The 22,737-nt window shown below is 44.5% G+C and overlaps 1 protein-coding gene across 15 annotated transcripts; it reads left to right on the top strand.

Annotated features, from left to right (window-relative positions):
* The first annotated feature begins 362 nt into the window (after positions 1–362).
* Positions 363–12,015, top strand: LOC127297335 (NAC domain-containing protein 54). 15 transcript variants are annotated; one of them, XM_051327645.1, is made up of 12 exons: positions 363–561; positions 2,095–3,719; positions 4,364–4,456; positions 4,612–4,681; positions 6,746–6,874; positions 7,055–7,606; positions 7,716–8,030; positions 9,448–9,725; positions 9,877–10,248; positions 10,361–10,834; positions 10,928–11,006; positions 11,116–12,015. In XM_051327645.1, exons 7-12 carry the CDS (start codon positions 7,874–7,876, stop codon positions 11,787–11,789), a joined length of 2,034 nt encoding a protein of 677 aa, XP_051183605.1. In that variant the 5' UTR covers positions 363–561; positions 2,095–3,719; positions 4,364–4,456; positions 4,612–4,681; positions 6,746–6,874; positions 7,055–7,606; positions 7,716–7,873; the 3' UTR covers positions 11,790–12,015. The 15 variants fall into 15 exon arrangements, with proteins under 15 accessions (XP_051183605.1, XP_051183601.1, XP_051183598.1 ...); XM_051327641.1 differs by having other exon boundaries at positions 2,095–4,275; XM_051327638.1 differs by having other exon boundaries at positions 2,095–4,275; positions 4,364–4,461.
* The last annotated feature ends 10,722 nt before the right edge of the window (positions 12,016–22,737 follow it).

Here is a 22,737-nt window from a genome sequence, read left to right as displayed (position 1 = left end):
AGCGGTTGAAGGTCTGACGCACCCCAAATCCCTTTGAGATGGAGATGTCTTATTATCATCCCATAAAGAGGGAGTACTCCAAAACTGAAGAATGGTCTTGATCTCTTTTCTCCAAAGTTGAAGCAATTTTCTCCTCAAAAGAAAAGTTGAAGCAATTTTGGCCGATACTAGGCGTGCAAAGCTTCATCACTGCCAAGTCTCAAAATTCAGATTGCCGCGCTGTGCTTCGGATTCCGCCGCGCTGTGCTTCGGATTCCGCCGCGCCTTAATTTTCAGGACATGGGCCTCGGCGCTTCGATTTAGCACTTGGGCCGAAGCCCACATGCCAAGTGTCGTGGCCCCAAGGTCTCCCGTCGCGGCCGTGACGGACCACCACCAGCCGAGAAACCCGCCGCGATCGCGCGCGCCGTCCGGCGATCAGAACCGCCCCCCGCCGCCGTGCTACCTTCACGGCGAGGTCGCGCTGCGTCGAAGATTTCGAGTTCAGCGGAGGTGCGGCCACCCTGCCTTCGGGCCTCCGCTGCTTCTCCGTCTTCAGTCCTTGGAGGCGTACTGATGCAGGTATGCCCCCGCTCACCAGGAATTCGTGTCTGCTCCATTTGGTACGACGTGGGAGCATTCAGTGCTCAATTGGGGTCTGAAATTGCTGGGATTCGGTATTGGTGTGGTAGCATGGTATATTGGTAGTATTAGAGAATAACGAATGGCCTTTCCATTTGGTTATTATGCAGAAACGCTTTCACTGAATGAAGGTGTGTGTTGATCTGTGTTCTGGAATTCCGAAAATGGTAGTAGTTTGAACCAAGCATAGACCGTGAACTGGTTTACTGTTCCTTTACACAAGTACGCGACCGTGTAATAAATAACATCTGGACTGTAGTTAGACAGATCCAACAAATGGTTGTAGTTATATAACTTTTCTTACTATTGGTCTGGGAACACAAGCAAAAATAGTTCTAATTACTTCCAGCCTGCTGGCGTAGTGCAGCTACTGATCTATTCCCGTGCTGGCACTGTTCACACAGGTGAGTCTTCTCAGGTGCAGTTGAACCTAGAAACAAAAGCAGAATAAACATATACCTTTTAGTACAAACTGCTAAGGCATTCATCATGTTATATATTATCTATTTTTTGATGGGCTCGAACTAGTACATTGTGCTTACGAGGAAGTTGGGCTTTTCTGATTGGAACTGTGGCGTACAACACAAAGCCTGCATGCCTATGTTGTCAGCGATTTCTAGTCTTTCTGTCTGTTGCAGAAGAAAAAAACTAAGCAACTTATCCTTGTTTCACTGCTATTCCATCTCTGCTGTACTTTCCATACTCAACAGTCATAACTCTTCGTTGAACATAATTCAGGCGTGTTTGAAAGAGATATATCTCAACCGTGTATAATAGTTTTATCTGATGCATACTGCATATTCAACATGATCTCCTTAGCATATCTCGATTCTTTTTTTTACATGAAAGCATAAGCTTTATTACGAACCACAGTTGGGGAAAATCTCCCATTACAATAACAGTGGCACTCAGCTGGGATATTTGTTTCCCACAAATTCATAAACCCAGAATTGCACATGGCACCTTGGCGTATCTCTGGCACTTTTGTTGCAGGATGATTATATTTCACATGTTAGTGAGTTAATGAGGCATTTACTTTGGTACATAATATGCCTTTCGAGAGACAGAACCTCCGCACATAACTTTGTCACTTTGGGAGAAATCTGTCAGTTGTTCCAAGTGTGATAACTTGTTCATGTTGCCCCAGGTTTATGATGTAAAATTCTAGGCAGCTGCATGTCAACATGGTAGTTATGAACTTTATGCGGAGTCTCATTGTACAAGCAAGTTGCAATTACAATGACCTTTAACTTTAAACTTTTGTTCAAGAAACTCGAGCTGCTGATGTAGTTAAACATTAAACCTTTTAACTGAGTTGTATTCCGAGGCATCAATAAGATACATTTTGGAATAATCCTATAAGCATAGAAGTAGTAGTGGCATATAAGGTATAACTACATGTTATTGGGTTTGCTTACTTTCCTTTTGGTTTTCATCAGAATCTCCAGTTAAACATATACATAATTTTTTCAGGCCTTGGAGTTCCATTTACGCTTCTGGGACTAGGAAACCACTGTAAGAAAGGACGCGCAAAAGCTCTTCTAATGACATGTAACACGAAATTTCTAAATTCTAATTCTTTTATCTCAGAGCTCAGTGGTTCTTAATCTTATTTTATTAATATTATGTATTATTCTTAACAGTTGTTTAGCGTGAGTAATTTTGGGGTAAGCAATGCGAAATGCGTAAATATGTTCCCACAGTAAATGAAAAGTAACATACTGTTTCAGTGTGAACCTTTTGCACAGGACTAAGACTGTCAACTATCTATGAGCTTAATTCAGCAGGTCATGTAATAGGGGAGCAGAGGATCTAAAAATACAGTCAAAAGCCCTTATGCTTATGCCTTCATCTTTATCTTCACTATGAGTTCATGCAGCGTCTTTTGACCCTTGTATCGTGCCATTTTGTTTTGCAGCAGAACTGAAAACGACTGCTCCTTTTTATCTCTATCATGTTTTTTTTGCATGGAGCTGGATACTGCGATGCTAGTATCATGACGTTGCTTCTTTCAAGAGGAACTGACCACATCAACAGTTGAGGTTTTCTGATTAGAGATGGTTACCTGCAAATATACTTAAGCATTTTTGCGCATTTTTTTGTAAACGATGATTTTTCCATCAATGGTAAAATCAAAGACAGCAGTCTTGCAGCATTTTCTTCGTTTCACCTTCAACTGTACAAAATACCTACAACTAATCACTAATTAAATTACATGTCGCAGAATTTCTGAAGCCAACAAAGAGTTAATTCTCAAAAAATAAGCTAACAAGCTTTATTGCTTTCTTATTTTTCATCATGAGATAAGCAAACATGTTAAACATGTGCAGCTTCCTCATTGTATCTTAGAAATCTATTTGAAGTATGCAATGATTAAAGAGAATAGCTCAACTTTCCTTTTGATGTTGACCTCAGTTGCATAATTGCTTTTTCGTGCTGAAGTCTGCATTTTGTCATGTTTTCCCCACGTTTATGCTTTGGTTTTTTATGTTTCAAGTTATGTAGGGGATAGGACTGCATCTTTTGCGAAGTTATTTGCTCATCCAAGCTATTCTTGTCAGATCTGTGTTGAACAAGACACTATATTAGAATATCAAAGGAGCACATTTGTTTTCTCTCCTTGCAGATGCTCTAGTACTTATATTTGCTTGGGGCAGATTCATTGTGTTCTATGTTCTTGAAAAAAATAGTTTGCTATTTTTTATACTATAAACTTTAGTTTCTGTATATTTTCATTGTTGCAGTTACTGCCTCAGAGTTGAGATGCATGTATCTTAGGATTTGGGTTTAAAATCAAGAGCATAGGATAGTTGCAATGAGTTGCAATGATGAAACTGCGTGTTTCCCAGTAAGAAGTAAGCACATCTAGATGCTAATTCTAAGTTTAACTTACAGCTAATGTTCTGTGGTTTTAATTACAACTATTTGAAGTTGTTCATGGTACTAGCATGGTAACATGGGTTATATATACCGGCCCACAACGGTACAGAACCAAGGTAGTGGTCTGAGTCCGAGTTCTTTTCTCAGCAGCACACGAACAGATCGTCCATCAGGTGTTCAATTCAGTGCTTTGCCGGGACTCAGATGTCAATGCCCAAGTAATTGGATTTCATGACCAGATTCATCAATCCTTTTTTTGCTTGAAACATTTCTTGAAAAACACTATGTTTACCTATAAGCAAAAGTGTCTGCAATGTAGCTTATATAATGAATCTGACAAATTTATCACTTAGCTAATTATATTTAGTGTAACAAGTGAGCTTTGGCCTTTGAGCTTTGATTCTTACCCTTAGTGTTCTTTGACCAATTAAGTTCTCTAACTATTATTTCTTGGAATAGCATTTTCATGCTTAAAAATATTCAATATCTGGACTTGTCATGGCGATCACTAGCGCTGACGAGAGAGTAGTGAACTATGTAAAAGCTTCAGATAGTGACTGAACCCAATACAAGCAAAATGTTTGCAAGTTTCCTAAAGCCCTAGACTGCTTTACTTTACAGGTACTTATAGTCCTGTGGGTGTTAATCATCATAGTCAAGAAAATGACATCAGTCGGAACGGAATTTGGAGTTCCAGACTGCTACATGATAAACATAATTTCTTTTGTCTTATAAGTTGAACAGCACCAACTGTCTACATTGGAAACAGATAAAGTATTTTCCTGTTACATTATTCGTATCGTATTGCTTCATCATCTGGTGCAAGGTATTCAGATATCTTTCCTTGTTTGGGTACTAGCAGATTCTTGAGGAAGCCAAGATACTTGCACAATGGCCTACTTTTGCCCTTCAAAAGTTGTGAGGCTAGGGGGTGGCCTACCCTTTCGGCTACACTGTTGGGTTCTCTTTTCTTCTGATTCCTCTTCTCCTATTACCAGAACCGACACTGCATTCAGCTCTGCAACCTTTGCGATTAAATAACTTTGTGTGAAATGCTTTTGGATGGAATATGTCTCAGCATATCTTAATTGCAGTTATTTCTGTACCCAGGTTGCAGTACTTTGCTTGCGGCTTGCAGAGGCCACCCATATCTCCACGGATGGCAATGTGGGCACTCAAGGTCTGATCCCAATACCACCTTCAAAGTTGTAAGAATTATTCCGATCGCAGTTAATTTATTGCTGTTCATTTATATTTTATCCAGACTAGTACTGTCACATAGCTGTCTCCCTGAACTCTAAAGGCCTCCAGTAAAATGGAAGCAAATTTTTGTAGGAGGTCTCAGGTTAATTTATCACATTATGGTTCTATTTGAAGATATAAAAGCGAAGGAAGATTATTCTTGAAAAGCCACGAAATGAGGCGAACAGTTTTGGTTCAATATCATAGAACAACATGACGATTAAGACCTTAATCATTAGTTTGATCAGTACGCGTGTTTTGTCTCTGGCATCATTAGGAAGATACATGACCTGATTTGCTGGGTCCAGGTGGGTTAAATTCTCCCTTTCTTCTGCTCATATTCCTTAAAGCCATGTGAAGTTGTGGAGATTTGTGCCTCTTTTGCTAATCAAGCTGGCCGATCATACTTTATCATTTGATTAGATTAAGGACTAGTACTAGATAAATCAACACACTTCTAAATTTTAAAATGAACCGCGTCATGTGTGCCCTTCCTGTTTACTCTAGGTTGTCGGATCTACCGACTAGTTTTACCGTCGACCCATGCATGACGTCACTATGCTACATTGGTACTCTAGTCCTTCATCCAACTTTTGCATCGATCAGTGCCACAAACTACAATCACAGTTGAAATTCTACGCCATAGCAAAATTTTCAGTTTTAGTACTAGTTTGCTTAACTGTTCCCTGCATGTCACACCAGAACATTATCTAGTTCCACTGCCCATAGACAACAGTAAAAAAATTCTTAAGACGGACATTGTGATGGTAATGTTCACGAGGTAACCCCAGTAACTAATTAACTTAGCACATTATTATACATACATGTGGTATGTGTACATGATAAGCTATAGAGGTAGGATGGTGCTATGTATGTAGAATAGGTTAAGATGGTTTTGGGTTTTGGAGATACCCGCTGTGTGGGGTGGGGAGAAGCATAAACTCGAAAAGGAGAAAGGAACCTAAAGCTGGCCCTGGGGCGGGGATGGATGGATTGATAAAAAGGAAAAGTGGCCCACAAGCTATGCATCACACCATTGAGCAGCCGCAAGTTGGAAAGCGCCCGGGACCCAGCTCCTGCACTTGCCATGTAGGCGTGGTAGCAGTAGCAAATAGCTGGGGGAACGTGTCGAAAGCCTGTGCCATCACAGTACAGTTGCCGGATCATGTCACTGCCTTTAGTTAACTTCTTTTTGTAATTTTGTTAGCTGCTGCCTGAATGAGAGAGAGATGGTCGCCATCATTAGCTCGTCGCACGCCGCCGAGACTGGACTGGAGTATAATTCGACCATAAACCAGCCAGCCAGTTGAGTTGTCGTTAAATTGACGGAGACCCATCTTATTCAGCTGATTTATGCTCCGGATTTTGACCCTGTTTCCTTTATGGACCATTTTTCTTCCTCGAACAAAGCGGTTCCTGCCGACTTGGGTAAATGGACGGTGGTGGAAGTATCGTTTTTACCCCCAAAAACTCATGATCAGTCAGATGTGAATGGACGAAATCTTTCTGGGCATTTAGTGGGTCCTCGGATGACTGTTTTCCTTGTCACCCGGCTAGCTCCAACAGAAGCCTTTTCAGCCCTTCCAGTGTGGACAGTGTGAGCACGATCTTTTTGGGGTTCCTGGGTTTCCGGCACAATCTTTATTAGCAGCAACATTATCTGCACATTAACATTAGCATGTTCCATCTAAACAATCATTAGCTTGTCTAACCGTCGCAGGTACGCGTGCGAGTTGCAACAAGCTGTGGTGGATTAATATATATTTTGCGTGGCTATTGCATCTTAGCATATTTCTGTTATCTGGTAACAGATGAAATTTATCTGCTGATCTCAGGGTGAACTGGCTGCTTGAACTGGTAGTTTCCTGAAAGTAGATTTCCACTAGTGAACTAGCAAGCCAGCTATTTTTACCAATTATACTAGCTTCTTATATTCAGTTACTACATCTATTCAGAACACTTCATATATGGAGCAATCCTGAGTTCTCTCTTCTACTGACAGTGTCGCCGAGGTGGCAAATCTACCTGCCGGCGTGCATGCGTGCAGCCATCACAGACGACACAAAGACCAGTGTGAGCATAACTTGCCAATCCAGTCTCGATCGATGGAACAACCAGAAGAACAGAGCAGGTAAACTTAATCAAGTACCAATGTTACAGACCGTGCATGCATGCCTTCAGCATTGCCAGTGCCACTGAGTTGAGAGACAGTTAATCAGTGCTGGCAAAAAAGCATAACTGTGATCTAGCAGTACATGCATTAGCCTCTAATTAATCATGCTGGCACTCACACCGAGGCATATGCATGCAGGGTACAGGTCCCTCCGGCAAAATCTACATGGGGCCGCGTGTATGAACGTGACGTAAACCGTCAAAGGGAAGCGGGGCGGGGAAAAAGCGCGGGAATCGAGTACCAACCTTGGGGCCCTCACTCTTTCCAACGGGAGCTGACTAGGCACGTCCCTGGTGGCCCACAAAGCAGCCAATGGCATCTCGCCATCCCTGCATGCACCTACAGGCTACAGTACGCACACCCCATGGCTAGCTAGGCCGTAGCTATAGCTTTGGAGAGGTTGGCCTTCAGGCCTTGGCCAGCCAAAGACAAGAGCAGAAGATTGGGATATTTCTATCTCTAAAGTAACTGACACAAGACACAATGGAAAGCAAAAGCAAAGAAGAGAGAGACAGAGACAGAGAAGAGAGATGGCTGCATAGCTTCTTGTGTAAGACGAGAAGAATCCAAGCATTACATGCACATATTGTAGTCACCCAGACTTTGCTATAAAGCCAGACTCCCTCCCCTGCCCCTTTCCCTCCCTCTCTCTTCTTCCTCTCTCCTTGGCCATTAGCCATTGGCACCAAGGTACGCCCTCCTCTTCCTGATGCATCTTCACTGCTTCTCTTACCTTTGCTATATGATCACAATCTTGGTTAGCTCCTGTGACTAATGTATGTGCAATTGCATCTTGCAGGTTTTGTACATTTGTAGCTGATCATTCATTCACATAGCTAGCTATTGAAGCAAGGCTGGTGTGGCTGTCCGCATTTTAGCTTTGGATAGCCTTGCCTGCCTGCCTAGCTCCAACCAATCGTTTGCCGTGAGAGTTCTGAGAGGAAGAAGAAAGCAGATATGGCACCCGTGAGTCTGCCGCCGGGTTTCAGGTTCCACCCCACCGATGAGGAGCTCATAATCTACTACCTTAAGAGGAAGATCAACGGGAGGCAGATAGAGCTTGAAATCATCCCAGAGGTTGATCTTTACAAGTGTGAGCCGTGGGATCTACCAGGTACATCTCTAGATTGTTATTAGTTTCTATGTTTGTGTGATTCCCTAGCTAGCTCCTGATAGATATTTGAATCCAACCCTACGTCCATGTAAGTATCAGCAATCAGTTCACATTCTTGGCTTCCTATATAGGTTTGAATTGGGGATAGCTCTGAATAAGGAGATACAAGACTAGTAGTAATTAGTTAATTAAATTCTATTTTAGATAAATAGCTGCTTGAACTTTGAATTACACTGTTATAGGTCTACTGTGAATTAATTATGGGGTTTTGCAATTCATAAACCTTAATTGTTCACCAAGGAAAGTACATGCGTGGTTCTGATATTTGTTTTGGATACCCTGCTGTGAAGACACCAAGCAATCTTATTCAATTCTTGTACTACCATCCCTCCCAAGAAATGCCAACGCCTATTCTTAGGAAAGAATAATCACATGTTCCCTTCTTCATGAGCACTTCATCGTCCTGTTATATTCAAATAACGACTAGTCTTGTAAAATTGCAACACATTTAATTTAATGTATGCATGCATTTGTATATTCATTTTCCCAATTTATTTTCACAAAAAAAAGTTCAGTGATCTATTTTGGTACCATTTCATTTTTTAGTTGACTGAAACATCTATATTTCGCCAATTTATCCTACTTTGAATTTTTCCCATGCTAGCGCTTTGTGTGTGTGAAAACTACACCGTGAAATTTGCTTCTACTTTTAAACATTTTGTGCACACCGAAAGCTGTGATATTGATAGATCCTGATCCTTTTTGTTGAAAGAAGTTAATCTTCCAAAAGAAATGTCAAAATTCTGCCAAGTGTAAAGGTCATCATGTAGATATGTCTCTGCATTGAGCTACTTGAAAGGGAAAGAAATCCTTCATCTCAGTGACAGCAAAGCGAAAGCTTATATATTTTGGATCATGTCACAATCACACATAGATTTGAAGAAAAGATATATTCTCTTTATCCACTTGCAATTTGCTTTCAGGCTTGATCGTTTGCTAAATTTCACTTTGCTGCATTGTATGAAACTGGAGCTGTGAAAAAAACGAAAGGTTAAACAAAATGGGTTATTTTTCTTCTTCTTATTTGGTGAGTGACAATACCAATCAAGAAATTAGAACAAGGTTTTGAAAGATGGACACAAGTCACTGAGTCAAGTCAAATCAAGAAGCTGAACAAAAGTTTCATAAGTCAAGCAGATGAACAAAAGTTGCACAGTTTCCAAGACAAGATAATGCATATAAAGTGTTATTATATTTCATTTGAACGATGGTAGGCTAGCTGTATAACGGTCAATAGACACAATTGGGTTCTACAATTAGCACTAATCATGGTTAAGGCGCACCTACTCATAAGAGATGGTTTGTCTTGTATATATGTGTACTGTATACCTGACTTCTCCAGTAACTGAATATTCAGAAAAATCCTTCCTTCCGAGCAAAGACCTGGAATGGTACTTCTTCAGCCCTCGGGACCGCAAGTACCCGAACGGATCAAGGACAAACCGCGCAACCAAAGCTGGGTACTGGAAGGCAACCGGGAAGGATCGTAAAGTAAATTCGCAGAAGCGTGCTGTTGGTATGAAGAAGACCCTTGTGTACTACCGTGGTCGAGCCCCTCATGGCTCTCGCACTGACTGGGTGATGCACGAGTACCGCCTCGATGAGAGGGAATGTGAGATCGACAATGGCTTACAGGTACTACAATGTGGGAAAATCCTGACCTAATCATGTGAGGTTTCGCATGTTACTTAGCCTTTTAATCTCTTCTGGACATCACTGCTTCTGGAACCCTAAACGTGGCGTAGTTGGGCCTTTGACACAAACGTGTTTGCATATCTGTATACAGGACGCGTACGCACTGTGTCGGATTTTCAAGAAGACTGCGCCCGGGCCAAAAATCATAGAGCATTATGGCGTGGTGCAGTACGACACCGAGCAGCCTCAGTGGGCGGCGAGCAGCGTCGAGCGCTCCCCGACGCTGGACGTGTCGTGTGATGGAAGAGGTGGAGACGACTTCGAGAGCAGCAGCTTCTCGTTCCCGACAGAAGCGCCGATGGCAACAGGATCCATGCACGGCGGTGGGTTCGGGATGCAGATGATGGGGGCGCCTCACGAGGATGGCAGGTGGATGCAGTTCCTGAGCGAAGACGCCTTCAACGCCACCAATCCTTACTTCATGAACCCGGCTACCTCTAACTTCTCATGCATTCCATCCAAGGTACATATACATATACAGAAATAACGCCACCGACTCAGACTTCCAGTAGTAATATATTCAGATCAAATGCAGTAATTTTTTGAATGCCTAATGTGTATACATGTTAATGCAGGTGGATGTAGCACTGGAGTGTGCAAGGCTGCAGCACAGGCTGGCTCTGCCGCCATTGGAGGTGGAGGATTTCCCGCATGATGTCAGCCTCGATACCAAGACCGGCATACTCCGGAGCAACCCCAACGAGGTTGACATCCTTCAGGAGTTCCTGTCCGTGGCTTCGGCGTCGCAGGAGCTGATCAATGGCTCCTGCAGCAGCAGCTATCCTGATATGTGGTTAGGTGCCGGCACGAGCAGTGCTGGTGCTGGCAGCCATTACATGAACGAGCTGTCCTCTCTTGTTGATCTCGGAGCGTCGAAGGCAAAGGAAGAGGCTGACAATTTCTACCAGCTGTGCGGTATTGGGGCGTCGATGAGCCGTGACGAACCAGGTAGGCTGGTTGAGATCAGTGAAATGGAGGAGTTCAAGGAAGAGAAGAAGCAGGTGGAGAACCTCAGAGGTGTCAAGCTGGTGAACAATGACCTTGGGGAGGTAATTAATTTGCTTCCACGATAATCTGATTAGTGTATATATACTGTGAGATATAATGGTTGCTAATCACAATAATCCATTTCTGTCAATCAGATCGTTGTAGAAGGAGATGAAAGCAATCCAACAGAAGGCATCACACATTATCCTATAAAAGATACCGCAGACAATTCAGGTACTTAAATTTTAGCTGTAACATGCACTCCAATGGGGTAATCAGTTAGCTTAATTTTAGCTCTTACTCAGAGCCTTCAAGCATGCACTAACTGAGTGCTAGATTGCAGGAGAAGCCGGTCATCACCTGACCGATACCACTGACGCAGGCGTCATCGACATGGCCCCTATCTTCTCGCAATCTCAACCTGACGACTTCGCTACTGCTATGGGTTTCGACAATGATGACGACGTCAACCCCGACGCATCCTTTGATCTATACGAGAAGGTTGACGTCCAGCGCGGGCTGTTCGTTTCACGGGTCGGCGCGTCGAAGACATTCTTCCACCGCGTCGAGCCACCCAAGATGGTCAGCTTCCACCTGAACCCTGTGGCGAGTGAGGTCGGCAAGGCGATCGAGAAGTTCCGTTATCTCCCCGTCACGTCCAAAGTTAGTGGTAGTAGTAGGGTTTCCATCTTTGGGAAGGTGAAGGCACTCATCAGGGGCAAACTCCTGACGAGGAGATCGTCATCACAGTACCAGAGTTCGGAGACGACAGTGAGCGAGCTGCTGCAAATCGTGTCGCTCCTCTTGGCACCGAAGGAAGTTACTGAGGAAGAAGAGCCGGTTGGGAAGAAGGCGAAGAAAGTGAAGCCGGGATGGGGCTGCGATGGGTGCAACAGTGCGTGGCAGTTTGGGCTGCCCAAAGGGAGCAAGGGCATTTCCTCCATGTTTTTGAGTGGGAAATGGGCATTTCTAACCTCTGCATTGGCCATCCGCGCTCCAGGGCTGTGCAATCACTGAAAGGTCTTTCGATTCGACTATCTCTGATCATGACTGTAACAATATTTGTTTGTTTGTTCTGCTATAACCTTGGTAGCGGCGCGTGCGTCTATTAACTGCTGGTGTATAATTGGAGGTTGTCGTCATTATTTGTACGTCGGTGTATTAACCTGTATCAAAAACTATTGTTACATATGAGTTGTATAAGTGCAGATATAAATGAATATATACATACAAATTTTATTCAGGGTATCCCTTCGTGGGAAAATGTCCTCCCACTTTGTCAATTGTCATCATGGGATCCAAAATGAGCTAATTACTTTTTTTTTTAAATCACGCCAAAGAAGTGCCTTGTTTTTATAGAAGGTAGAAACTCATTTACAAGACAACCAAAGAGCTAATTGCTAGCAATGGGATTGGCTAAACAACACACCCACCTAAACCCCAACACTCCTAGAACTCTAATCCTACTCTCGCTCCTGGTTTTGTTTCCCTCCGAAGATTGCAGCCTCCCAAAGTCCAAATTCCGCTCTGATACGCTAGGCTAGCTGCAAAAGTGAAAACTGCTCTCTAGTGTTATCGAACACTCGCGTTGCGTTGCTTCCATAACTTTCAGCAAGATGATGTATTTGCAGCCCTGCAGCCTGAAGGCAGGCGTGCCAAACCTGACGTGCATACCCACATTGGACGATGACATGTTCGACTGTATGTCTGTATCCTCCTCTTGCAGGCTGGTAAAGCAAGCACTTGTTTGATCCTGAAGACCGTGTCGAAACCTTCTATCCGACGTCCACAACCTCTTCCTCGCAGCCAACCAGCTAAAGACTTCGCATTTCAGTGGCGCGAAAGATCTCCAGATCGGCATCAGTAGTCTGTGCGTATCACTGGCCGAGTACAGCCCTGACTTAGCACGAGTCCAAGAAAACTAGTACAGCCCTGACTTAGTACCAGTCCAAGAAAACTTGTCATGCACTTTACTGTCCCTCGACACTCCTGCAATCAATGTTCAAGAAATCGTGAATCGCTAACTTATCGGTCAGCCTCAAAATAGAGATTAATCGCTAATCGGACGATTAATCGATTTTATCGGTCGGCCATTTATCGGCTTAATTTTTTGTAAATTCTAATTTTCGGCACTAAATTCTCTATAATATGCTATGTATAGATAATATTGAAGCATTGAACAGAAGTATTACCTTGATTCCTTGCATTTGAATCAATGAAAATGGAAATTTTGAGCTAATGCATAGTTCTACAAGACTATAGAACGAAAATATCGACTGCCAACCCGAATTTCAGCAAAATTTCACTGAAAATCGGCCAAAATATCGGCCATCGAACTGAAAATCGGCCGAAATATCGGTGTGGCGATAAATTAGCCGAGATGCCGAAATCTTATCGGTTACCACCCGATTCACGATAAATCGGCCGATAAATCGGTATCTCGGCCGATTTTTTGAATAATGCCTGCAATCGCCACACAAAGACTTACACATTGGATGCCAGGGTTAAGGATTGGGGATTATGAGGAAAAGATTTCGGATTTTTATTTTTAATATAAAAGAAGGATCTAAACAGTCAATTCAATTTGGACGCAGGAGCTTTCTGCAAACAAACCGCTGGGCATTCCAGTTGAAATTGTGTCGTTGTATCCACATCCACATCCAGTGTGTGCATGTTTTCAGTCCGTGTGTCAACTTGTTGGGCAAAGTGATTGCCATTTGCAAGTTGTTGGACTGGTTTGCATATGCGGAGCAAGTATATGTATGACCGCTATTTGGCTCATTTTAGATCCTCTGGTTATACTTAAATGACAGTTGACAAAGCGAGAGAACATTTTTTTCCAAAATGGAATGCTCTCCATAAAATTTGTCATCAATCTACGACCTCGCCGCTCGCCATAGCCAACCACCCTCGTTGTCAATCTCCACCCTCGCCGCGTGTTGTCACTGCTGTATGGCAGCTAGGGTTATGGATTGGGGATTATAAGGAATCGTTTTAAGTTTTTTTCTTTTAAAATAAAAGAAGGGTCTAAACAGTAAATTCAGTCTAGACGCAGGGGCATTTTGCAAACAAGCCAAATAGAGGAGTGTGCCACTTGCCACCGTGTACCTGTTTCAGTCCGCATGTCAACTCGTTGACACGACAATCAACATTTGCAAGTTGTGGGACTGATTTGCACATGCGGGACAAATGTAATTAGCTCACTTTTGGCAGGACTGAAGATGCAGAAGCACATCGCAGCTCTGGAGGTGTTCCAGAGTTTGACGATGATCTAGGTGGGAGATGTACTTCCGAAAACACCGATGGGAGCACCTCTAGCCGTCTCCCCAACAACCTTTTTTTTATCTGGATGGTGTTATTTGGCCCAGCCGCGCCCCCGGTTACTCGTTTCTCCCCCCCGGAATAGGTCCTTAATCCATCCGGAGAGCCCAGGCCATCCCTGCCCACCCGGGGTGCGCTCGAGGACTCAGGACGAGAGAAAACCGGGGACGGGCCCGCTCTGTCGGTGAGAGAACACGCGAACCCCACCATTTTCTCGACGCAAATCCCCCCTCCCCTCTCGTAGCTCTCTCGTCGTTGGCACCACCCCTCGCCAATCCGCCAGCTGGTTGTCTGCACTCCGCTGTCCCAACTCCCGTCAGCCTATATTACGCCATCCCTCCTCCCGTCTGCCTATATTCCGCCGTCCCTCCTCGCGCCGCGCCTCCCATCGACCACACCCGACAGGTGTTCGCCCATTTGCCTGGACGGAGATGGACTCGGACGAGGAGGAGGAGCAGATGTTCGCCGAGCTTTTGAAGAAGAGATGGCAGCCACCGCCCAAGACGAGGAGCACATGTTGATCCTAGCTTGCTTGTCCGGCCTGTACGCGTAGAAGGCCATTGGTCGACATGGTGGGTCGGCACCAGGTCGCCGGAAGTGCAAGCCGAGGCAGCGAATGGAGGGCTAATGCATGCTCTACGCCGACTACTTCGCCGACAATCCATTGCACGGTGAGGCTGTTTTTAGGTGTCGTTTCAGGATGAGCCGGAAGCTCTTCCTGAAAATTGTGTATGCCCTTCGAGACTACGACTCATGTTGAGCAAAGAAAGTAGCTAACTTGATTCTATGCTGTGGCGGCTAGGGTAGGAACCCTGAACAAAACCCCTTATATAGCTCCTTAAGGTAACACTCTAACTGGGTCACATGGGCCAGGTACAGAACAACCCAACAACTCTTCAACACTCCCCCTCAAGAGGGGTCATAGATATTTAGCATTCCCATCTTATCACATGCCAAGTTGCGTTCTTTGGTTCCCAAACCTTTAATTAAGCAATCTGCAATTTGTTGCCCTGAACTGACATGATCTATGTTGATGATCCCATCATCGAGTTTTTCTTTGATGAAGAATCTATCTATCTCAATATGCTTTGTTCTGTCGTGTTGCACTGGGTTATTTGCTAGGTTAATAGAAGACTTGTTGTCACACCATACATTCATGCAATTGTTCTTCAATACCTTTAGTTCACTTAACAGATTCCTTGCCCACAACATTTCATTCAGCCCTTGTGAAAGTTCAGAGATGGTAAACCTAGAGGGGGGGTGAATAGGTTTCTACAAATTTTAATTCTTTCTTTGCAATATTAGGCTTTGCGAAATATAAAGGTGAGCCTAATGCAAACTAGGTGAGGCAACCTATATGATGATACTAGTAACTCGAGCACGAAGGCTCTCACAGGCAACTATATCACAAGTAAGGAGTTCGGTTAGAGATAACTGATAGCACGTGGAGACGAGGGTTTATTCCCGTGTTCCCTTCCTTTGCAAGAAGGTACGTCACGTTTGGAGGAGTGGAGGTCCCATGAAGGATTCCCCAACGCCACGAAGGCTCACCCTATTCTCCGGAGCCTATCCCATGAAGAAATAGCTCACTCACTTGTGGTAGACTTTGAGGTAGCCTCCAAACCTTCACAATCTTGTCAGGAGCAAATCCACAGCCCGGATGCTTCCGGACCTCTTTTGCCCACCTAGGGTTTCCAAGGAACCCTAGAGAGCAAGTATCTTGATGTATACAAGGGGAACAAGATTTGGCTTGGTAGAACGGTAGATCGGGTCCTCCTCTATCTTTTTCCCGGAGGGATTTGAGTTTGGGTGGAGGAGGAGAGAGATCTGAGGCTTTTGGTGTTTCTAACAATGGAGTATGTGAGAGAGAGCTCAAGAACAACTTGTAGTGTAGTGCCTAACCCTTCAGAGGTAGGAGAAGGGGTATATATAGTGTCACTTGAAATATGGCCGTTGATGACTTGCCACCTCAGCAACTTCCTCGAGGAACCCGGTCAACCGGGCCTGGGACCGGGCCGGCCAGCGCAGGGGCCGGTCAGATCGGGCCAGGGACCGAGCCATCAAGTCCAAACCGGAGCTCGGACCGGTCCTTGACCGGGGTAGGTCATTGTCGTGTAGTAATGCCCCTGGATGTCATCAGCGTAGGAGTCGGTTGGCGCCGGGGCGCCCGGCCCACAACCCGGTCCGACCGGGCTCATGACCGGACCAGCCCGGTCCAAACCGGGCCATCGACCGGGCCATGACCAGGAGGGCTCTGTGTCTTACAGAACATCCCCCAGTTTGCACCAGTCCAGAGGCCGGTCGGCGCCGGGCTAGCTGGTGCCAGGGCCGGTCTGACCGGGCCTATGACCGGCCAGGTGCTGAAGAGCCCTTCTTGATTTTTGTCGAAGTGGGGGGTTTCCCTTTACCTTCTTGTTCCATTGATACACCATTCATGCCTCTTTGGCAAATACCTGGGATTAACCTCATAGACATGTATTAGGCCAAATACTCTAGCACGGTGTCATTGTTACCAAAATAATGGATAAGGGTAAAATACCCTTACAATCTCCCCCTCTTTTGGTATACGATGACAAACCGAGCTAGGGTCACATATATATATTATGATAAGCTTTAAACCTTGATTCCATATAAGATATTAAGACAGCTCCCCCATAATGTGTGCACTTGGAGAAATTGTGTTTGAATGCAAAGTGCACCATTTGTGGAATATGAGAAGCTCCCCCAATATCTTTAGGAAACAAGCATGGTATGGTCATGTGTATATCAAGATATATAAGCATAAAGCATGATCATCCTAATATAGAGATTAAGCATACACGTACTTGTCCATACATGAATTATTTAAAGTAGCAAATGGTTCTTGAAAAAGAAAGCAAATAAGCACAAGCCAAATAAGAAGCAAATAAAGTATCAATCATGGCTTGTGCAACCAAGGAACCCCGTGATCCTAGACTCTACTCTCTTCTCCCCCTTTGGTATCGGAACACCAAAAAGGCGAAGAAAAGAGTAGGGATGCTAGCGCTCCCATCAGTAGAACTCGGTCCCAGCGGGTGGAGAGCCATCATCATCATCCTCGTCATCATCAACCTCATCATCCTCATCATCATACTCTTCATTGTCTTCATCATCAGCTTCTCTATATCCAGCAGTAACAGGGTCCTGAGCAGATCTAGGGGGAAGACCACCATGATCATACATGGAGAAATCAAAGTTTTGGAGCATCTCATCATCAATGGGAGGCATCTCCCAAGTTGGTGCAATCACATGCTCCATCTCAGGTCCATGAGGAGGAACAAGGTGATTCCTTGCAGCCATGAACTCATTTTGGCGCGTCCTGGTCTCTGGTTCAAGGCAAGGCTTTGATGAGCAACATCATTGGTATTCCTGCACATATGCCACAAGCTGGTCAAGAAGAGAGAAGCACCGCGCTTGGGGCGCCTAGAGTAGCTGGAGCTAGCTGCAGGGTCATGCCTTTCCTTGGAACGGTGCTCAGAGGGCATCATGGCTGGGATTTCTGGTTTATTGTCCTTAGTAGGAAACTTGAATGGATCCATCTTGACCAGTTGATCTTTCTTGTTGTAGGGAGAAGGCACCACCTTATTGATGAGCTGCTGAATGTACTGAGCATAGTTTGGAGTCATGCGATCCGAAACAGAACGCCTCGGTTCACAGTAGATGAGGTCACAACCATCAATTGTCCTAATGTTCTCAGGACGGCAATAGTACATCAGGTTAAGGTGGTAGGCATGGCATTCACTTGATTCTCCTGACTTGCTGATGAGATTCTCACGGAATAGCTTGGCAAGCACAAGATAAGAGTAATACATCCCAGAGATAGTGGGAGGACCAGCTGTAGGCTCTGAAGGATAGCAGAAAGCAATGTCTCCATGAGTGAACTTATCCTGAGAGTGAATCTTAAATCCACGAGCACGGCCACCACCAAATCCCATGGCTTCACAGAAATCAAGATAGTTGCAAGTGTACTTCTCTTTACTAGTCATCCAGGTCATAGTGCGATCGGGATCATCATGAAAGAACACAATGCAATGGAATTGACGGACAAGAATTGGAGAATAGAGCCCAGCTCCCTTTTCATCACCGTGCTTCAAGCACACAAGATCATACAGCCCCATACCCTTCAAGGTATCAACCACAAAGCGGTACTTGGTGGCTTCATGCATGGTAAGCACTTCCTTGTTGATGGCCTTTGGCATCACAATGACACCATTCTTCACACACTCTCTAGAGTTGTAGAAATCCTCCCATATGCTCTTTTGAGTGTTGGTCCAGAATAATCTGTCCCCACCAGTGTAGGTTCATTCCTCGAACCGATACGGATTCGCCTCTCTAACTCTTCTCCAATCAGCAAGATGTGCTCCACCCACATTGAATTGTGGCACTCTCTCAATAAGATCATCATCTTCAGCTACATGCTTGTCTTTCTTTCTCTTGGCAAATGTCTTGCTTCTACCTCCATCTGAACTACCTGGACCAGTATTCTGAGGTGCTCTACAAGGCAAGCGAGAGCTAGTACGACACCCTGGAGGCCTCTCATGTCTGCCTCTCTTGGAAACAGTGCCACGACCATCATCACTTGAACCACCTGTGAATGAGCAAATAGAGGGAGGATAGCAGTGGGATAAGTGTACATGTCATCAGAAATACAGAGGCCAAATAGTATAGTATATATTCAAGTGTTTCGACGGAGTTGTGTGAAGAACTGGGCTACCTGGCGTATGGTCCGGTCCAACTGGACGGGAGACCGGACGGGCCGGTCAGCCATCCGGTCGTCCGGGCTACGCGCTGAACCGGCCGGTTGAACAGCCGGTTGACCGGGCCTAGGGCCGGGTGCTGTCGATTTGTTAGGTTTGCCCAGAAATTCAACCACAAAATCATGCAAAAACTCATAAACTTGAACATATACTATAGCATTGTAGAGTGGAACATGTGCATTGTGGTGTGAGACACTCTAATGGCATGAGGACTTACAAACCCTAACCCTAATTTTTTTCTCAAATTTCCTCATAGATATGCAATGTGTGAGGAAAAGAGAATGAGAGGGAATGGAAGAGGGAATTTACCCGAAGACATGGTTCTCCTTGCTCAAAGGAACAAAGAAAACAGCGAGAGAAGGCTTGAGGGCCAAATGCTCAAGATCTCCAAATGTGGCTTGAAAGAGACCAAATTCCTTGGTGAGATGATCCAATGTGCCCGATCTATGGTGGGGTGAAGTTTGAGAGGATTCTAGTGGTGGGAAAGCCCTAGGGAGAGGTGGAGATGAAGGGGGCGGCGCAAATGGAGTCTATGGTGGAAGGGGAGAAGTGAGGAAGAAGGCCACCAAGGGGTAACCTCCTCCCCACTTAACCAGCCGCACGACCGGCGCGCCACCCAGTTGACCAGACCTGGGGCCGGGTGGCCCGGCGCAGAGGCCGGTCCGACCGGGCCAGAGACCGGCCACTACTGCTTTGCCTCGTTTTGCCTCGTTTTGCCCCTATTCTTTGTGCACTTGTGTGTATATGCTCAGAAGATGAGATGTACATATAGATAGATAGATGTATGATGAGATGAGCATAGACATGGGGTAGGAAACACAAGGTTTTCTAGGCATACCCATTGGAGTGAAAATCCAAACAAGATGTAAATAGCAACAATGGGCATGATTCGAAAAATATATATCAAGAATCACAAATCATTTTGAAATAGTTCTTGCAATAAGATCATTTAGCCTTACATATTCAAATCAAATTGCAATTGAGGCTTAATGAGGGGCGGGGGATTACTCCCTCTATGTTAAAGCGCAAATGTCATGAGACCTCGAAGAGACATGCTTGGGTCCATATAATGACATTTGGGTCTATTTGTGTTGCACACATAGGTATGCATCATACCAAGACATGGTAAGATGACTATCCCCATATGTGCTGCACCTCTAAGCTAGATAGCAAGATAAATGCAATAATATAGTGCAAGAAGTTATTCAATCTAAGTTTTTAGGATCAAGAATACCAAGTTCTCCTCTCAAGTTCACAAACCGGGATTCATCCAAAGGCTTAGTGAAAATATCCACCAATTGGTACGCTGTCCCCACATGAGTGAGATCAATGTCCCTATTAGCAACATGGTCACGTAGGAAGTGATGGCGAATGTCAATGTGTTTGGTGCGACAATGTTGAACCGGGTTATTGACGATCTTTATTGCACTTTCATTGTCACATAAAAGAGGCACCGTACCAAGAGACACACCATAGTCTTTCAAGGTTTGCTTCATCCATAACAACTGAGTGCAACAAGATGCCGCGGATATGTATTCGGCTTCGGCAGTGGATAAAGTGGTGGAGCTTTGTTTCTTGGATGACCAACTCACCAATGACCAGCCAATAAATTGGCAAGCCCCGGAGGTAGACTTTCGGTCAAACTTATCACCGGCCCATTCGGAATCCGAATAGCCAATGAGTTCAAAGGTTGACCCCTTTGGATACCACATCCCGAGAGTAGGAGTAAGAACAAGGTATCTTAGAATCCGTTTGACCGCCATCAAATGACTCTCCTTAGGAGCAGATTGAAAACAAGCACACATCCCTACACTTAGCATGATATTCAGCCTAGAGGTGCAAAGGTAGAGCAAGGATCCTATCATGGGACGGTATACCTTTATATCCACATCCTTCTCACCATCGCATGAGCCAAGTTGCCCCTTTACGGGCATGGGTGTCTTTATTGGGCTTGCATTGGTCATGTTGAACTTCTTGAGCATGTTCTTCACATACTTTTCTTGAGAGATGAAGGTGCCTTTTGCAAGTTGCCTCACTTGGAAGCCTAGAAAGAACTTCAACTCTCCGGCCCATCATGGACATCTCAAATTTCCTAGTCATCAATAGCTCAAAAGATTTGTTATGATTGGGGTTAGTTCCACCAAAGATAATATCATCAACATATATTTGACATATAAATAAGCCACCCCCTTTAACCCGCTTGGTGAAAAGGGTGGAATCGACCGTACCCATGCAAAACCCATCATGTAGTAAGAAATCCCTAAGGAACTCATACCAAGCACGCAGAGCTTGCTTGAGACCGTAGAGTGCCTTATGGAGTAAGTACACATGGTTGGGTTGGCATGGGTCTTCGAAACCCGGGGGTTGAGCCACATAAGCGGTTTCTTTTAGGGGACCATTCAAAAATGCACTTTTCACATCCATTTGATATAGTTTGAAATTGTGGAAAGATTCAAATGCAAGTAATAGACGAATAGCTTCAAGACGGGCTACCGGCGCAAATGTATCCTCAAAATCCATACCTTCTATTTGGGAAAACCCTTGCGCCACTAACCTTGCTTTGTTTCTTATGACAATACCATTCTCATCTTGCTTGTTCTTGAATACCCATTTGGTCCCAATAACATTGATGCGATGATCCTTGGGTCTCTCAACTAGAGACCATACTTCATTACGAGTGAAACACTCCAATTCTTCTTGCATGGCAATTACCCAATCCGGATCAACCAAGGCTTCATGTACCTTGAGTGGCTCAAAACTAGACACAAAAGCATGGTGGTGACAATAAGTGATAAGTAATGCATGATGTCTATGAGTTACCACTCCTTTTGAGATGCTACCAAGGACTTGATCTACTTTCATGTCACTTGCCCTTGTAGCAGCCTTCATCTTCCGAATGGTTCCTTCATGATCAATAAATTCATCTCTTGCTAATACTTGATCATGAGGGACCACTTGAGCTTGAACATGAGTTGAGGATGTTTCTTGATCATCATCATGATCTTGCTCAGTGTATTGAGGGCTTTCTTCTTGTTCTTCAGAATGTGGCTCATCTTGAGTAGAGGATAAATCTTGAGTTGCACTTGATGGATCAGCTTGAGTTGAGCTAGGTGACACGCGTACAGCACGCGACCGTTGGGAACCCCAAGTGGAAGGTGTGATGCGTACAGCAGTAAGTTTCCCTCAGTTAGAAACCAAGGTTTATCGAACCAGTAGGAGTCAAGAAGCACGTTGAAGGTTGATGGCGGCGAGATGTAGTGCGGCGCAACACCAGGGATTCCGGCGCCAACGTGGAACCTGCACAACACAAACCAAGTACTTTGCCCCAAAGAAACAGTGAGGTTGTCAATCTCACCAGCTTGCTGTAACAAAGGATTAGATGTATAGTGTGGATGATGACTGTTTGCAGAAAACAGTAGAACAAGTATTGCAGTAGATTGTATTTCAGTATAGAGAATTGGACCAGGGTCCACAGTTCACTAGAGGTGTCTCTCCCATAAGATAAATAGCATGTTGGGTGAACAAATTACAGTTGGGCAATTGACAAATAAAGAGGGCATGACCATGCACATACATATTATGATGAGTATAGTGAGATTTAATTGGGCATTACGACAAAGTACATAGACCGCTATCCAGCATGCATCTATGCCTAAAAAGTCCACCTTCAGGTTATCATCCGAACCCCCTCCAGTATTAAGTTGCTAACAACAGACAATTGCATTAAGTATTGTGCGTAATGTAATCAATAACTACATCCTCGGACATAGCATCAATGTTTTATCCCTAGTGGCAACAGCACATCCATAATCTTAGAGGTTTCTCTCACTCCCCCAGATTCACGGAGACATGAACCCACTATCGAGCAT

The sequence above is a fragment of the Lolium perenne genome, chromosome 4 (genome assembly GCF_019359855.2).
Source record: "Lolium perenne isolate Kyuss_39 chromosome 4, Kyuss_2.0, whole genome shotgun sequence".
In the NCBI taxonomy this organism is placed as follows: domain Eukaryota; kingdom Viridiplantae; phylum Streptophyta; class Magnoliopsida; order Poales; family Poaceae; genus Lolium; species Lolium perenne.
Note: the sequence above shows the minus strand (reverse complement) of the source record. Positions and strands in the feature narration are given on the sequence as shown.

Excerpts from the sequence above, each read along its gene's own strand:
- LOC127297335 (XM_051327645.1), top strand. The coding sequence starts at position 7,874 with ATGGCACCCGTGAGTCTGCCGCCGGGTTTCAGGTTCCACCCCACCGAT. Across the intron at positions 9,726-9,876 it reads AGATCGACAATGGCTTACAG|GACGCGTACGCACTGTGTCG; the intron begins GTACTACAATGT and ends ATCTGTATACAG. Across the intron at positions 10,835-10,927 it reads TGAACAATGACCTTGGGGAG|ATCGTTGTAGAAGGAGATGA; the intron begins GTAATTAATTTG and ends TCTGTCAATCAG.